This window comes from Theileria orientalis, chromosome 1, assembly GCF_000740895.1.
Source record: "Theileria orientalis strain Shintoku DNA, chromosome 1, complete genome".
Classification (NCBI taxonomy): domain Eukaryota; phylum Apicomplexa; class Aconoidasida; order Piroplasmida; family Theileriidae; genus Theileria; species Theileria orientalis.
Genome location: NC_025260.1, coordinates 1771501 through 1789292, shown reverse-complemented (window position 1 = coordinate 1789292; position 17792 = coordinate 1771501). Strand labels below are relative to the sequence as shown.

General features: G+C 45.2%; 6 protein-coding genes and 1 non-coding gene across 7 annotated transcripts; 5 read left to right on the top strand and 2 right to left on the bottom strand.

Moving 5' to 3' along the window:
- Window positions 1–198: 198 nt before the first annotated feature.
- On the top strand, window positions 199–1693 carry TOT_010000729 (conserved hypothetical protein; the record flags this gene model as incomplete). The annotated part of the gene is made up of 2 exons (XM_009691276.1): window positions 199–1357; window positions 1395–1693. 2 exons carry the CDS (start codon window positions 199–201, stop codon window positions 1691–1693), a joined length of 1458 nt encoding a protein of 485 aa, XP_009689571.1.
- Window positions 1694–1712: 19 nt separating this feature from the next.
- TOT_010000728 (conserved hypothetical protein) lies at window positions 1713–2458 on the top strand (the record flags this gene model as incomplete). Its single annotated transcript, XM_009691275.1, has 2 exons — window positions 1713–2084; window positions 2123–2458. 2 exons carry the CDS (start codon window positions 1713–1715, stop codon window positions 2456–2458), a joined length of 708 nt encoding a protein of 235 aa, XP_009689570.1.
- A 450-nt stretch (window positions 2459–2908) lies between these two features.
- TOT_010000727 (conserved hypothetical protein) lies at window positions 2909–6650 on the top strand (the record flags this gene model as incomplete). The annotated part of the gene is made up of 8 exons (XM_009691274.1): window positions 2909–3049; window positions 3386–4183; window positions 4343–4481; window positions 4517–4715; window positions 4843–5398; window positions 5432–5886; window positions 5918–5960; window positions 6054–6650. 8 exons carry the CDS (start codon window positions 2909–2911, stop codon window positions 6648–6650), a joined length of 2928 nt encoding a protein of 975 aa, XP_009689569.1.
- Window positions 6651–6960: 310 nt separating this feature from the next.
- TOT_010000726 (1-phosphatidylinositol-4,5-bisphosphate phosphodiesterase) lies at window positions 6961–9972 on the bottom strand (the record flags this gene model as incomplete). Its single annotated transcript, XM_009691273.1, has 2 exons — window positions 6961–9251; window positions 9339–9972. 2 exons carry the CDS (start codon window positions 9970–9972, stop codon window positions 6961–6963), a joined length of 2925 nt encoding a protein of 974 aa, XP_009689568.1.
- Window positions 9973–10515: 543 nt separating this feature from the next.
- TOT_010000725 (hypothetical protein) lies at window positions 10516–10769 on the bottom strand (the record flags this gene model as incomplete). Its single annotated transcript, XM_009691272.1, has 2 exons — window positions 10516–10607; window positions 10673–10769. 2 exons carry the CDS (start codon window positions 10767–10769, stop codon window positions 10516–10518), a joined length of 189 nt encoding a protein of 62 aa, XP_009689567.1.
- On the top strand, window positions 10545–10615 carry TOT_01t000011. The gene has a single exon. It is a non-coding gene; the product is annotated as a tRNA-Gly (tRNA).
- A 134-nt stretch (window positions 10770–10903) lies between the features above and the next one.
- On the top strand, window positions 10904–17759 carry TOT_010000724 (myosin; the record flags this gene model as incomplete). Its single annotated transcript, XM_009691271.1, has 13 exons — window positions 10904–10966; window positions 11006–11129; window positions 11163–11341; window positions 11477–12802; window positions 12893–12980; window positions 13211–13586; window positions 13789–15134; window positions 15372–15635; window positions 15757–15885; window positions 16024–16360; window positions 16485–16968; window positions 17171–17316; window positions 17498–17759. 13 exons carry the CDS (start codon window positions 10904–10906, stop codon window positions 17757–17759), a joined length of 5124 nt encoding a protein of 1707 aa, XP_009689566.1.
- Between the last annotated feature and the right edge of the window lie 33 nt (window positions 17760–17792).

The window sequence follows — 17792 nt, the reverse complement described above, 5'->3', positions numbered from 1 at the left end:
ATTGTTTGCAATGTATATGATCTCCTTTAAATGATTAGATTGATTTATAAAAATTGTGTAGCTCACATTATTTTGTTTCCCATATTGGTCATACCGACAACCTGTAAAGTACACATTATATTTATTTCAACGGTAACCTTTTAGTTCATGAATATGATTATAATACTGTTGTAACATATTTATGATATCTCTGTAAAAATGAAGAAGATAAGGAAACGCTTGCCTCCTAGATCTAAGAAGCCCAAAAGAAACGATAAGTTTGACGAGGAAATATCAGAAGATGAAGATATAATCGATGATTTAGATGTTGGTGGAAATAAAAAAGGAAATATAAACAATGAAGGAGGAGAATTATGGAAGTATATCCACGATAGTTATGGCTTCGATGAAGCATATGAAGAAGGCACTGAACACACAGATTTAACACATACCAACAGGGATAAAAGGAATGAAAATGAAGAAAATAAAACGGAAAAAGATTTTAGTATAGATAGATTGGAAGAAAGTGTCGAGTTGAGCGGAACAATATTGGACTACGACCAACTGGAAGAAAACGACCCATCATATAAGTGGATAACACAGTCAAAGGAATCAAATGAAACATATAAGAAGCTGGTAAAGAAGTTCAAGCAAGTTGAAGAAGATGTGCCGAAAATTTTCAAGTCAGAATCGGAAGCAAGAACAAAAAGACTGGAAAGAAAAACACAGTATGAATCAGTAAAGAAACATCTGACAAAAAAATGGGCACCAATAGTATCGCAAATAAATAAAAAAGAAGGATTGGTGTACGGAGAAGAAACGGAGAGGTCAGAAGCAACATGCGGAACACTGTATTCGACATTTAAGCCTGAAACGGAGCTGGAAAAGAAGTTGGCACAATCGAGTGATAAAAAGCTAAAATTGATAGAAGGAAAAGCACTGGCAAAAGCAGTGCTGGCAAGAGAACAGAAAAAAAATAAAAGAATAAATAGAATAAAGAGTAAAAGATGGCATAAGAGACAAAAACAGAGAGATTTGGAAATAGCAGCGAAACTATTAACGAAAATAGATGACCCAGACCTGGCAAATGAAATAAAGAGTACATTTGAAAGAAAGAGAGCAGAAAAGAGAATACTGAGAAAAAAAGAAGCACAATCAAAATGGGCAAAAATGGCACTACGATACGGAGGAAAGGAATTGCTGAAGGAAATATCGTTTCAAAATCAAAATCTAAGAAACGATCATCAACTAATAGACGAAGTGGCTAAGTTTAGAAAGGAAGAAGAGGAGGATGAGGAATATAATAGTGATGATGAAGAAGAGTTGAGAATGAGAGAAACGAATCAGGATAAGTTGAACGTAATACTGGACTCGTCAGGTATCTTAATTATATTACATAAACAAATTATTTTTAGTGCCAATTCCGGAAAAGGGCTTATTCAATTTGACATTCATGAAAAACGCAATTGAAAATAGAAGGTTGCAAGAAGAGAATGAGAATGAAAAAAGTGGATCGGAAGAAGAAGAAGACGAAGACGACTATGAGCAGGACCATGACCATTTCGGTAAGATTGTCGTCGATAACAGGAAGGATGAGGAGGAAGAAGACGTAGTTGACTACAGTGTGATAGTAAACGAAGAAGGAGTTGAAGTGGACTCGCAAATAGTTAAGCTGAATCAACTTAAGGAAGACAAAACACTCAAATTCTCGTAAGTTTGTGCGGAGTAATAGGATGTTTAGGAAACAAGAGTTGGAAAAGGCCAGAGAGGAACTGAGTAAAAGACTCTTCAGCGATCAACTTAGCGAATTCGACAAGGTGGAAGACAGGACGACGGCAAAGTTGAAGAATATCGCATACGACACGTCAATATTTACAGATAAATCTAACACACAGCCGTATTTATCTGAACAAGCACACATAGAACGAGGACAGCATCAAGAACAACAGAAAGCACACATAGAACGAGGACGCGATCACGAGCAACAGAAAGCTGGTGGTGAAAAGTATGATAGTGAAGGGTTGAATAAGGGAAAGTTGGAAAGTGAGGAGAAAGTTAGTAAGAGAAGCAAAGTGGTTAAGGTCGATGGTGGATTGGATGAATTTGTAAGTAGACAGTAGTAGCAGTAAATAAATGTGTGTAGATTGATTCGATTCACGAAGAGAAAGAAAATGAAAATGAAAAACACGTCAAAGAGATGTTCGTAACAAGACCCGAAGATGAAAATTACATAGAAGATTCAGAAGATGAAAAGGGGAAAGGAGACGATAAAAAGAGTAGAATGGCAGGTTGGGGGTCATGGACAGGATACGGGATGGAAAGTGAAGTAAAAAAGGACACAGAGAAGGGGAAGGAGGAGGAGGAGGAAAAGGGGAAGCACAAAAAACCACGAGTTAAGGTGTCGAAGAGGAAGGACCCGAAGCTGTCGAAGTACTACATACACAACGTAAGTTTCCACTTGAAGCATAAGAAATCGTAGTTGCCGCACCCGTTCAACAACCGTCACGAATACAACTCGAAGATGGAAATACCACTCGGGCCGGAGTGGAATACGATGAATATGCACAAGAGGCTAATACAACCGAAGGTAAGAGTTGAAAACCACGAGTATTTACAAGTATTACCATTGGTGGAAGCAGTAGTAACAGTAGTAGTAGTAGCAGTAGTAGCAACAGTAGTACCAACAGTAGTAGTAGTAATAGTACTAGTACCAACAGTAGTAGTAGCATTAACAGCAACGATAATAACAATTTTAGACCTCTGTTAAAATCGGATCTGTTATTATGCCCCTGGGATTGGGCAACAATAAACATAAACAGTTAATCAGAGATTATGGGAAAAAAATTGCCAAAAACCGTACACATTCTAGATTGTAGCCACTAATGTGCCTTTTAGTATACGTAATGTACTCGCGTAGTATAATTCATGTATGGTAGCAGTAAGTAGAAGACAAGTTCCTCCCTGGGAACAGTGGAGCAGAGAAGCATACAGAAGGTGGAAGGACGGAAAAAACAAGAATTACGGCGGAGTTAAGCACCTGTACACGTCGTTTAAGGCATATGAAAGGACGGTGGCGGCAATAAAAGAAGGAAGCACACACCAAAGACTGGAAGTTACACAATCTGATAAAAATGAGAAAAGAAGTAATATTTTGGACTCAGCAGCTTTGGATGAATTTAGAGAAAAGGTGAGTCGATGCATAAACGACATCGGTATAAGATTCCAGCAATTGTCGCATACGCCGCTTGAGAGTTATCAGGGAAGGCTGTGTTTGAGTGTAATTGAGTCAATAGAAGCAGAAAAAAGATATATAGCAACAGACAGCATATTCAAACTGCTCGTGTCATACTCCAAGGTGGTCAACGCACTGGTATATTTGCCCAGAGAAGGAAAAGCGCACACAAAGTTTAACCTGAAGTTGAGCTCGAGGGAAACGTGTACAAAACTGTTTGAATGTTTGCAAGAAAGAGGATTTAAAGTCAACTCGGACAACGCATACTCACTGATTGAAGCGTACACAAGGCTGTGTGCAGGATTCGGGCAAGACGCGGGAACAATGTGTAAGATTTACAGAGATTCGATGGAGCGCATAACAACCGGGAAGGTGAATCTGCAAACGAGTGAGCTCGACAAACTGCTGCTGCTCTTTGGGAGGATGGGAATCTACGACAAGGGATTTGTAGAACACTACAGCAGTAAGATGGCGAGATCGTTCTGGGACTGCGCCGAAAGTCAAATAGGCAACTTCTGCAGATACATGAGCAGGGTGCCGTACGTCGAGAGTGAGCGGAGCGAATCTCACATTGATGCGTTGAGGCGAGGAGGTGGCTGCAAAGGCCCCGCGAGGATTGCAGGCGCGGCAAATCGGGAGTGCGGAAAGAGGCTGCCAAGGCACTACGCAAAAATGCTCGCAAACAGAAGGAGCTACGACTTTGTGCCGAAGGTCGACTACTCAAGGAGCCTCTCTGACGAGGAGCAGAAGTCAGTTTTGAAGGGGTGGGACTTCAGAAACAGCAAATTCATAAAAACGCTGGACAGGAGGCTGCCGTACGTGCTTCACCAGTACACGTATTTTAATCTGATCGACGTGGCGGAGATGTACTACATCTACGGCCTCAGGTCAGACTTAGTGCCGAGATTCGCAACGGAGCTTTGGAAGTATTCGTACACGCTAAAGTACGGATACCCGCTCAAATCGCTGGTGGTAGGTTTTTAATGGCCGTGTGTGCCGTAGGTAGAAAATGCGCTACTAGCATAGGTGCTACTCATATACTAATTCGTGCTAATTGTTTTAATTATGCACTAATACATACATCAGTTGTTTTAATTATGCACTAATATTCACGCCGATTAAAATTATTAGGTACTGTCTTGTCTTAACCAGGGCGACGCAATAACGTACGGGAGACTGATTCGAAACATCCCAGCAACACTGACCTTCAACTGGAGTCCAGAGTTGGTTGCAGAGGCGCTGATAGCGTGTGGAAGCTTGGGGATAAAAAGTAAGTCGACGCCACAAGAGTTAACCGTTGTTCAGAGGCGGCAATCTATAATAAGCTGGCTGAGTATTTGCAAAGCAGAGTTGCGTATTTCAAAAACGCAAACATGGTGTGTAGAATATTCGAGTCACTTGCCATGGCCAGGGTGCCTCAGTATGGTCTGTACTACCAGACGATAACATTGGCTGAAAGCTTTCCAGACTGGTTACATCTGAAGCACCTGGTGCATATCGCAAAGTAAGACGAACCTATGTAGACGTATATGTGTACACCCAGCTTTATTAAACTTGTTTTACTAGTCTCGTATAGCCTACAGGCTGTGACCTGAAATGACACATCACCTCTGGTTAATTGGTTATTTTAGAAGCTGCTCTGCACTCGGAATGGTGGAAAATAGAATGTTTAAGCTGATAACGTCAAGCCTGAGTCAAGTTTCAGAATGCTCTGTGAAAGAACTGGTGCCGATAATCAAGTTGTCTTCCGAAGTGAAGCTCGGGCCGGAGGAATCGCAGGACTTCTATAGGTTCATAGTGCACTTCCTGGAAAGCGTCAGGGCGAAAGAGGAAGTTGACTACGAGGAGCTGCTCGAACTCTTAGCAGGAATGGTCTCCATTCAGGCGAGAACCAGTGAAGTGGAGCAGTTGGCAACAAGGGTGTTAAGGGGAAGAAAAGATGGAGTCGATGTGGTCAAAATACTGAGGTATTTCGGCATCCTCGGAAGAATAGAGTCCAAGGAGCTATTTCAAACTCTAGAGGAGCACGTCGACAGGAAAATAAAGGAGTTCGACGAATATGACCTGTCGTCGCTGATCTGGGACATGGTGGCGGTGGGCTACCACCTGTATTCGGCGACGTTGCTGAAGGTGGTCAGAAAGTTCACACAGCTCAAGCCCAAGCACTTCAACACGCACCTGCTGACGGTACGAAGTACACGCATCACAAGAATTCCGTAGGTGGTGGCGAGTCTGGTCAGACTGAGCGGAGGAAGCGACGTGGCCTGGAAGGACTTCCTGAAAATTGTGGACGAGTACAAGGACCTCTCGTGGTCGAGGAGCGAGGAGAACGCAGCGGCAATCAAATCGGTGGCGAGCGCGATCAAGGACTCGAGGACGTTCGTGCGCCAGTTCCCCTACACCATTGACATAACGGCATTGTACGGGAACGTCGACGGCACACGGGTCGGCGGGGGCAACATGAGGGCGGAATCGCAAGATAATGGAGGCAACGACGGGACGCGTGTGGTCGAAGCCACGGAGGAGGCGCGGCAACCGCGCTTTGTGGACGGAACGGGGGATAATCGAAACGACGTGGCTCTGTTTTACTACGACAGCGGACAGAATCCCTTCGTGTTGCACATCAGAGCCGATGGCACACACGAACACCATTTCAACTTCTACTACCAAACCAGGTAATTTAAAAGGACTTACGGACCAATTTAGGAGGAAAATACTCCAGAGTAGGGGATGGAAGGACACTTTAATCGTTTCACCCAATAACTAGCCCAGTCATAAATTTTAATGTACATTAGATATTCATGCTCAACCGCGTTTAAAATGTGTGTTTACGTGTTCTCAGCAGATGTGGGTAGATAGGTTCTACGAAAAGTACAAATACACGACCTCGGAGATACACCTTCCGGAGCCCGAGAAGGCTGGCGAAGAGCACGAATGTGGAATTGACAGGCTGGCCAGGATCCTCCCTAAGGGCTACTTCAACATAGACCTCTTCAGGGAGGACCCGGTGGACCTCAGGTACCTCAGACGGAAGGGCGCGATCTTCCTGGCCCTGGGCGCCCTGGCCCTCGCGCTGAGCCTTTACATGGTCTACCACTGCCATAGGGCCTCCTGCAGCGACTGCCTCGAGAACCTGGACAGGTTCCCCTGCGACTCCTGCAAGTCGGCCCTGAGGGACCACACGCCCTCCCCCGAGCGCCTGGGCCTGCCGGCACCCCGCAAGCTGCTCACGTACCTGCAGCACTCGGACGTGAACACCTGCAGTCCCACCTACTGCGTGGTGAACCCGCTTTGGGGCTCCAGCACGCACTACGAGAAGTGCTACTACTCGACGCTGGCCTTCAACACGTTCCTCTGGTTCCTGGCGATGCGGATCGTAAAGTGGCTCGCAATGCTCTGCTTCAAGCACTCCCTGCCCGCAGTTATCCCCGAAGACTAGGCTTCTGCAAGGGCCGCAGTAAATCGCGCTTCGCAACGGTGTTGCCTCAGGCACTCCAGCTCCCGTTTCCCTGTAACCGAGTTCGCTGGCTTCGTCCACAAAACTGTAAGGCGGTCACACGCACTACTGTAACTAATCTATTGATGAATTGTACATGGTCGCTTCCAACACATGTTACTAATAAATGCTACTAACACAATGTTATAAAATATGCTACTAATAAATACTACTAGCACATGTCACTAACAAATGCTACTAACAGATACATTAGCGTCAGCGTGTTGGCTGGCGGCCAAGCGGCGCGGCCGCCTCACTTGAACTTCATCTGCACGTGGACGAGGAGTCCGCAGCTCTCGATCTCCATGAACTTCGAGTCCAGCAGCTGCACCCACCGGATTCCGGGCCTCAGCCTGCTCACCGGGAAGGCGGCCTGGCCCACGGTCTCGGACGATATCGTGTCGAAGTGCTTCACGTCGAAGAGGATGATCGCCTTGTTCGGGTCGCGTATTTTAAACTCGAAGGGCCCGCTGGACTCGGACCAGACCGGGTTGAACGAGTTGAAGTTGACGGGCTTCGTCTTGTACGAGGCCTCGCCCTGGCCCACCACGGCCACCTCCACGAAGGGGCAGAGCCTCTCCGGGTTCGAGGCGACGACGCGCGCCGACTTGTCGATGACCTCGTAGAGCGTCGACTGCTCGTCGTCCTCGTCGACCATCAGCCCCGCCTCGATTGCAGCCTTCAGCTTCTTCTTCTCCTTCCTGGCGGCGCCCCTGGGCTGCTTTATGTGCGTGGTGTCCAGCGGACAGCCCTCGCGCTCTATCGAGTACAGCACGTTCCAGAATGAGTTCGCGTAGTTCTTCTCCTGGTAGCCGAACGTGCTCGGCAGTTGCGTGCCGCTCAGCACGTGTACCTTGAGAATGAGGTCGTTGTTCAGCCGCCTCGGGTCCGCGCGGCCCTCGCCGCCGAAGTCGCGGCCGTTGATGCCGCTGTGGAGCGACGGCTCCAGGTTGCGGTAGATCAGCTTCGGCACGTAGCCCTGCGAGTTGTAGAACCTTCCGTGGTTGATCAGCATCGACCTGTCGTGCGACTGGAAGTTGAGCGCTGCGAACTGCACTCCCATGCTCCACGCGTTGACTGGGCAGAAGTTCGTGCTCGCGAGCCTCGTGGCCGACGGGTACACGCGCACGAAGCAGTGCTCTGAGAGCATCTGGATCAGGTTGCTCCTTTTATTCAGCTTCAGCAGCTTCGTCTCCGAGATCGCGAATACCGTGTTGCTCTTGATCTTGTCGATGTTGCTCTCGTCGACCTCCTCGATGTCGATGCCCCGCAGCGTTATCAGCGCCTGCCACTCCGACTCTCCGGGGCCCATGAGGGACGTCTCCGGCGACTTGTACTTCGCCTTCACGATGAACTTGCGCACCAGAGTTCCTATCTCCACCGTCGCCGCCAGGTCCACTGGGTCCGACTCGTCCAGCAGGAACAGCTCCTCGCCCAGGATCTGCTTCACCAGCTCCGCCGCCATGAGCTTAAAGTCGTCTGAGCAGTGCATCTCGAAGGAGAGTATCACTGGCATGATCGAGGTCTCGAAGGCGGCGCTTTTGATCGCAGCCAGCCCCTCGCGCAGCGTCACTGAGCCCGTGAGGTGGCAGTTTTTCCAGGCGTGGCAGAGCACCGGCTCCTCGTCTCCGTCCTGGCAGTCGAGCTCTATGCACCTGCAGCCTCTGATCAGCGCCTCCGCGAGTGCGCTCGCCGTCGCCGAGCCGCCCAGCTGGTCTCCCACCAGGTACGTGTTGTGGCTGCTCGAGATCCAGAAGTCCGACATGGTCAGCGAGAGCGTGTTCACCAGCTCCTCGCTGTCCTGCGGGATGCAGATGCTGTTGAAGCTCTGCGCGAGAGACCAGTTGAATCCCAGCAGCGTCAGGAAGCGCACTGGCACCCTCGGCTTCAGCGACTTCTTGAAGCACACCACTGGCCCCTCCGAGGGCTCTGCGTCCATGATGTACGTGATTGGCTTCAGCGCCTCTCCCAGAGATATCACGTTCGTCGTCATCTCGTTCAGGTCTGCCGACTGCACTCTCTTCATGAAAAGCTCGTAGTTTTCCGTCGGCAGCGACTGCATGAACTCCAGGCTGCTCCCTCCTCCCGTGTTCAGCACTATTCTCAGCGCGCACTGCCTCACGATGCTGTAGAACAGATCCTGCGCCTCCTCGTCCGTCAGCAGTGGGTACAGCATCGTGATTTCTCCCTTGAAGAGCCTGTAGTCCACGTTCAGCGACTCCAGGTGCTCCGTCGCTGCCTTCAGCATCTGCTCTGGCGTCATCCCCCTGTCCAGCGATGCTGTCATTTGCACGAAGCTGTTGTTAACTTTGTTTCTGTACTCCAGGATCCTTTTCACGAACATCGCTATTTTATCCACGTTTTCCGGCCTCGATATGAGCGACGTCGCCTCCATGAACTCCACCAGGTGCGATAGGTTAACTGGCAGTGCGAACTCCTCGTCGATTTCCTTCATCAGATCGTAGTTGCCCATTGCCTTCAGGCTAAACCTCTTTTCTTTCAGCACTGCCTTCAGGTTCTTAGAGTTGAATTGGTGATCCGAATCTACACATTGTTTTATTAATGCTCCTGTGCTACATGTGTACAACTATTTTAATTTTCCAAACTGCACTTTTAGTCTACTTATCATACCTGTCGTCCTCCTCCTTTGTGTTGACAGATAATTGTTATACAGTGGCGAGTTTGTTATCCAGTTTAGAGCGTACTCGCTTCTGGCGTATCTCGACGCAAAATACAACCCTGATATCCACAGCAAGGCCTCTCTTTCTGACTCCGCTGCCAAATATAGTCCAACTCTTCCGTTTATCACGAACACTTGTTTCATATCGATTCCATCAAAAGGCTCCCTTTTGTCGAAGAATGACAATTCGTCTGCTCTGTGTATAGACTTCACTGCGCATAGTGGGAATATGCTCTCGAAGCTCGCTTTTCTCCTGGAGTGCCATCTTAGAAACAGCGTATCGCAGACTTGGCACACCCAGAAGAAGCGTTCATGCGATTTTCCCTTTGGGAGGGTACTAAATATCCTCTTTATGCCTTGAGGGTGAGGCTCCAGTGTTTCTGGACTATCTGATGGGTTGATTGAGGTCAGTGGTACTGATCTTTTCCATTTTTTTAGGTAATCGCCTCTAAAAACTCTAGTTAGTGATTCTGTAATAGGAATCCTTCTGATATATTCATATGTTAGTTCGCTAATCGCTGGGCTTTCGTTTAAAGTGCCAGCCGATAATTGATCCATCCAATTATAGTTTAAATTGTGTAACATGATTTCCCATATTGGTTATAATAAATTTTAAATAAATTTTAAAACAATTAAAACTAGGTTTTATTTACAATAAATTTAAGATAAAAAATTGTTTTGTGATCATATTTGCTTTATTTATCTAAAAATGTTCGAATTATGTACCCCGCTGTTTTTACACTGATTTTCCAAAAACAACTATTTAGTACCTACCAAACTTTAAAACTATTATTTAATAAGAATTTTCTTATTGTTTATCATAAAATAATATGTTTTTATGGACCAAGGAATTTTTATAATACTTCTTTATCCGTATTTGCATCCTTCCTAGATGTGTAATCTATGGATGTATAGATAGCAAGTAATCAGTTAAATAAGTGTCAAGCATATGTAAACAAGTGTAATAATCGTATATAAAGGTCATCTATCAACTTCTGTGTAAATTTTTTCATGGATTCCATAAATATACAATATGAATCAAAGCATAATTCAAAAACAAATAATATATATAATTAAACAAAAATAATTATATTTCAAATTTATTTAAATTTAAATATTGAAAATGATTTAGATTGACAAAATAGTCGCACCCATGAGCGTTAGTGGTCCAGGGGTAGGATCCAACCCTCCCAAGGTTGGGGCCCGGGTTCGAGTCCCGGCTATCGCAATGATTTAAATTTGTTTTTTCTATATCGGATTTTATTTGATTGTTACTTGTTTTTACGTGTGTATTTTATTGAGGCACTTGTATAACTTAATAGTAGCCACTTGAGTATTTGTAATTTTATTGGAAGTGTCTGTTTACACTTGTTTATTCCCATTTTTCTTAAATTCTTTCTAAATTTATGTTTCTCTTCATTGTGTAAAATATTATAATATATATAAATGACAGTATATCTGTTTTAAAGATTAATGTGTAATCATAACAATAATGTATTAATTCGAAGTAAAACAGATGGCAAATGATAATTTAAAATTGACACCAGGAACATACATATTTGTTCCTTGTAAAGATGAGGTAAAACCGATTATGTGCGAAATGTTTTAACATTTTTAGGTTTGGCTTGAAGCCTTTGTCGAGAACGTCACAGAACAAACAGTGACAGTTAAGCTTCTTGGCGATAAGAACGGAGAGCTTAGAGAATATAAGACCACTGATACATTTTATCCTCAGTCAGTCGGTAAGTGAATAAAGATCCTGAAAATGTGCATAGATATTGATGGAAAAGATGATGTTCCCGACGATTTGACAAAATTGACACATTTACACGAAGCGTCAATATTACACAGCCTCCACTGGAGATTTAAAAGGGATAAAATATATTCGCTAACAGGGAATATTTTAATAGCAGTGAATCCGTTTAAAACGATTCCAAATCTGTATTCAAACCAGGTAAGCCATTTGTATATAAATGTTGAATGTTACAATGAGTAAAAGTGGGACGTATAAAAATAGAACATATGTCAAGGATTAACCGGATGAGCGCTCTAAATAAGAAGCTTTATAAACGTAGACAATAATGTGTAGATGTTGATGAAATTTGACTATGTCGGAGACAAGGACCCGCACGTGTTCAGTACAGCAAGCGACGCATACTACGGAATGTTGGACGGGAACTGCCAGAGCATTCTGATATCAGGAGAGTCGGGAGCAGGAAAGACTGAATCGACGAAATATGTATTAAAATATCTGTGCTCGCAGCTGATAAGGAACGCTGTAAACCTGAATAACTATTACCTGAATTCCCCCGAAAGTAAAAGAACGCCACAGATGTCAAGAACACCGAGTTTGTCGCAATCAGGGGGAATGAAATACTCGTACGGAGACGAGGCAGCGAAGCAGATGAAGGACAACGTGGAGATGAAGGTGCTGGAAAGCAACCCGCTCCTGGAGAGTTTCGGAAACGCAAGCACGCTGAGGAACCATAACTCGAGTCGCTACGGCAAATACATAGAGCTGCAGTACGTGCAGAGGACGTCGGACAGACTGCAGCTGATAGGAGCGACGATACAGACGTACCTGCTGGAGAAGGTGAGAATCGCGCAGCAGCAGCCAGGAGAGAGAAACTACCACGTGTTCCACCAGCTGGTGGCGGCGAACAGAAAGTACGGAAACGAGTACACATTCGTGACCTCGAACAACCAAAGCTGGCACATAGACCTGAGCCACTTCCAAGGAAACTTCAGAATAGTGCCGGACGTGAGGCCTATAGGAAACTACGACGAAACATTCGACCTCAGCTTCTTCAACGAGAACCTGATGGCAATGGACACGCTCGGGCTGAGCTCCGAGGAGGTCAACGTGATATTCTCAGTGGTGGCGACAGTGCTGCACCTGACGAACATAGAGTTCGTCATCAACGCGGAGTGCTCCGAGGGAGCAGTGGTCTCGAACCTGGACGACAAAATCACGAAGATCGCAGAGCTGCTGCAGGTCGAGGAGAGCGACCTGCTGAACGTGCTGCTAACGAGAAGCATAAAAACGGTCAACGAGTTCTACACGAAGCCGAAGAGAATAGACGAGGCAGTGGACACGAGGGACGCAATAGCGAAGAACATATACAGCATACTGTTCGACTTCGTGGTTAACGTAGCGAACTCGGCAGTGGACCCGAAGCAGAGCGAAGTGGACGTGTCGGCGGGAATACTGGACATATTCGGGTTTGAGTGTTTCCAGCTTAACTCGTTCGAGCAGCTGTGCATCAACTTCACCAACGAGACGCTGCAGAACTTCTTCAACAACTGCGTCTTCAAGTACGAGCAGCAGCTGTACACGGACGAGGGCATCAGCTGGAATCCGCTGGACTTCCCAGATAACCAGGACTGCATAGACCTCTTCAAGGCAAAGATAAGCGTAAGGAAGAAGTAGAGATAGATAGAGCTGCAGTTATCATATGCCGTTGACGAGTAGCTAGTTGTCCAATTTATAGTAATAAACACTTAGGGTATATTTGCTATGATCGACGAAGAGTGTCATATTCCAGGTGGAACCGATCAGACACTGTGTAACAAGATGGTACAGAAGCATACAGGTTCGTAAAAACTGATTTCTGAGTCCTTTAGTTAGTAGTAGAGGAATATCTGTGTATAGCAACTATGTATAGTTGATTATAGATATGTGAACAAGCACACATTTATAATTATATATCTGTGCATTGATGAATATTTACAACTAAATGTATATTGATGAATATTTACAACTAAATGTATATTGATGAATATTTACAACTAAATGTTGATTATTACTAACGGATGGATATAGGCAACAAGAGGTTTGACAAGGTGCGAACCGACCAAACGTGTTTTATAATAAACCACTTCGCGGGAGGAGTAAAGTACAAGGTGGACGGGTTCCTAGAAAAAAATAAGGACCAACTGTCAGACGACTCACTGCACTTTATAACGAATGTTAAAAATAAACAAATTAAACAGATATTTGAGTCGTTAATAAAATCAAATCAAAATTTGACACAACTAATGAAGAAGAGGAAGACAATATCAACGCAGTTTACAAATCAATTGGACGTACTGATGAATAAAATAGGAAAGACAGAGCCGCATTTCATAAGATGCATAAAGCCGAATCAATATAATAAGCCAAACATATTTGAAAGATTGTCAGTGAATGAGCAGTTAAAGTAAGTAAATGAAACAGTTAGATAGTTAGCAAAGAAAGTTAGTGATAGTGTACACGAAAATAGTAGCGCTGATAAATATGTAACTAATGAGTGAAAGTAAAAGCTCCGTACAAAAAAAACAATGATGATAATAATAATGATGATAATGATAATGATAATAATGATAATGATAATAATGATAATGATAATAATAATGAATTAGGTGCGGAGGTATGCTGCAAGTGGTGGAAGTGAGCAGAGCAGGGTACCCAGTGCGTCTGACGCACGCAGTCTTCTACAACAAGTTCAAGTACCTGCTGAGAGGAGAGGAGCAGAAAGAGGTGCTGAGCAACAAGCCGGACATGAGAAAGATGAGTAAGATGCTGCTGGACACAGTGATCAAGAGGACGATGAGCGCTGACCCGTACAAGGAGGGTTCGCTGGCATTCGGAAAAACGGTAATCTTCTTCAAGAATAACGTGTACGAAGTGCTGTTTAACTCGCTGCAAATGCTGAGGAACGAAAGCGCAGTGGTAATACAGAAAAATTACAGAAGCTATCGTCAGAGGAAGATGTACAAGGAGTGGATGAAGAAGATAAGAACACTGCAGATGTACCTGAAGTATAAAATAAGGAAGATCAGAGAGTATCGCAGAAAGTGTATGTGGGCGTCGCTGACAGTGCAGTCGACGTACAGAATGCTGAAGACGAGAGGAGAGTACAGAAGGAGACTGGAGAAGTGGGTGAGGCTGCAGAGCAAGTTCAGAAGCATGGCGAGCAGGAAAGAGTCGAGAGAGAAGTATATCAACGGAGCAGCGACGACAATACAGAGCTACTTCAAGATGTACGTGCAGAGAAGACACTACAGAGAAATGAAGAGAAGCGTCCTGAAGCTGCAAGTCAACTGGAGAAGCGTGCTCGCGAAGAGACAGTTCAAGAGGCTGCAGCAGGAAGCAAAGTCGCTGGGCACGATGATAGAGAAAAATCAGCTGCTGCAGGAGGAACTGAAGGAAGATAAGCTGAAGCTGAGCGACTACGAGTCGAAGGTGCTGCAGCTGCAAGCAAGGCTGAGCAGCCTCAACGGACTTCTGATGAAGGAGAGGAACGAGAAGGAGCTGATCCTGATGGAGAAGGAGCAGCTGGCGATCAACAACAAGGACCTCACTGAAAAAATAACGCACCTGGAGAACACGAACAAGAAGATACTGGCAGACCTGAAGATGATAAAGCAGTTCATATCGAAGGAGATCACGAGTCCGCACGCAGGAGGTAAGTTTCTGGAGGAACTCACCGGTGTTAACGAAAATTACACAGTGAGGCCGGAGGGCTCGCCAGTGTCGAGAGTGGACTCGTACCAGCAGATTAACACGGAGGAGATGCTGGCGAAGGACACGATGGTAGATATAGTGCTCTGCGGGCCCGCGGGCTCGGGGAAGAGCAGGCTGGTGGAGATGGCGCTCATCTCAAACGCGGACGAGGAAAACCTGAGCAGGCACAGGCTATTCCAGAGGAGCAAGGACGCGCTGACGAGCTTCCAGATGCACGTAAACTACTTTAAGCCGGAGCACGGTAGGAATTGCGCAGTTATTTTAGTGGTACTAGTTGTCAATATTGGTAGAAGTTATGTGATTTAAGTAGTCGTATATATGTAGTCGTTATAGTATTAGTAGAACTTGTCAATGTTGTTAGTTATTCTAGTTGTACTAGTTGTCAATGTTGTTAGTTATTCTAGTTGTACTAGTTGTCAATATTGGTAGAAGTTATAGTAGTGGTACTAGTTGGCAGAGCGACTAAATTAAAATTTAGACAACAACGCGTTGAGTCTCGTGGAGGTGCCGGGAGAGTACATCGACGACGAGGAGACGAGGAAGCTGATGAAGAACACGTACCTGATAGCAGTGTGCTTCGACCCGAGCTCGGAAAGGTCGATGATAGAGTGCATAACCATGGTTAAAATCATCATGTCGTACGTGCAGTTGAAATACACGAGCATCATCATGCTGCAAAATGACCTGATACTGGTGGAACAGTCGAAGATTCCAACGGATTTGTCGCTGGCACAGAGATTTGGTATCGTATAGTAGATACTTGGCAAGATATTGGTTGATAGTCTGTTAGATAATAGTGGATAGTCGTTTATATATTGGTATATATAAAAGGACTTAAGAATCACGTGTATTGTGTTATTTAGCGACTGAAAATGAGATTTTGTTCGTGAAAGTGGACAACCTGTTCAATTTCATAAAGAAGACGCTGCCGTTCATTGAGTCGAAGAAGAGTCTGAGAACAATACTGACAAAGAAGCCGTCGTCAGCAAGAAGTAAGTCACGGATAGGATAGATAAGTAACGGTGTTGTAAATAGATATTAAGCAACGTTAAAGTGGTAATGGTGATAGAAAGTATGATTTAAGTACTAGTGGGCCCATTGCACAATGCACTCTTTACAACTATGCGCAGGTGTGAAGGGACAGAAGAGTATCACCAAGAGCCCAATAGCGTTCTTCTACGAAAGGTTCAGAAGCTTCCTGACGGGAATAGGAGGCTCGGCGTCACAGGCGAAGTTGCTGCAGGCGACGATAATAGAACACGAAGCAAACAAGCTGCCGCCACTGGGACTGAAGAGAGTGGCGCACGTGTCAAAGTACGACAGTGCAGTGACATGCGTGGCGATAAGGCCTGAGGAGTTGACGGACCCGTACATAGTGGTGGCAGTGGGAAGAAGAAACGGAACGATCAACATATTCCACGTATATCGCACGTCGCTGGAGTTGACAGTGCTGTCGAACAACCTAAGGTAAGAATAGAAATTAGTTGATATATATACTAGATTATGAGAATAGAAATTAGATGATAGACTAAAACTAACGAGAGTAGACAAAACAAAAAGGAACAAAATAAAACAATTATAATATTTATAGGGATGATGAGCAGTTGGCCAGCTCGTTGAGCAATGACGAAGTGGTGTACGACGAGACGACGAAAATAGTGGACTTCGCAACGCTCGCGCTGCACACGAAGGCGGTGACGTGCATGAGCTTCTCGAAAATGAACGCCAATGAGCTGGTGAGCATATCAGTGGACTGCACAATCAGGGCGTGGAACGTCATGACGGGAGAGCTCGTGAAGGTATTCAACGACTCGTACCCGGGACTCTGCATCTACTTCCACCCGCTGCAGCCAAACCTGTTCTTCTCGTGCAACTCGAACCCGACGCTGAGAATCGTGGACTACAACGAGGGAACGGTGGTGCAGAAGATAAGGACGAAGAGCGAACTGCGGTGTCTGGCCTTCGACGACACCAGGCTCAACATACTGGCGGGAAGCGAGCGTGGCTCTATAACAGTGTACGAGTCTCAGGCGAACATGCTGCTTAAGGTGACGCTGACGAAGCAAATATCAAGGGTGAGTGCAGCCATTCTCTGCTGGTGGTAGTTAGTTTATTGTGGCTATTGCATGACTGGTAGTTAGTTTATTGTGGCTGTTTCACTGGTGGTAGTTAGTTTATTGTGGCTATTGTATGACTGGTAGTTATTTTAGTTTATTATGTCAAACAAGCATGTAAATATTCATCCACTCTACTATTAACTCTGTAAATATTACACAGGGGCCCGTAACATGTCTATCATTCGTATCGCCTACGAGCAGTGAAGCACTCCCATCGCTGATCGCCAACGTCTGCAGCGGGTCAATATCAGTCCTGAACGTGATATACGACCCGAACAGTGGAAAGATAATGGAGCTTACACACAGGTAAAGACTTTTACGCTAGTTATACCAGCAACCAATCTAACGATGTCAAACTATTGGACGATTATTATACTAGTTAGATCATTGACTAATCTAACGATGTCAAACTAATTGGACGATTATTATACTAGTTGGATCAGTGACTAATCTAGCCAATGATGCAACAACTCACAAACTCGTGTAGGTACAACGTCAACAACAACCATGTGGCCTTGCCTCTGAGGTCATGTTACTCTAAGTTCGGAGGAGGCTGGTGCATCAGCGGCTCCGAAGATAGAAACATACTCATATTCTCACTATCTGATGAAAATATACCGTTCTCAATCAGTTTCCACAGCGGCCCGGTGGTATCGACGGCAGTGAACGATAACGACACGATGATGGTGTCAACGGATTCAAAGGGTGTGGTGGCAATATGGCGAAGAGCAATGCACATAAGGAACTAGAGCATAATTGTGATAGTGTATATTTACTAGTTA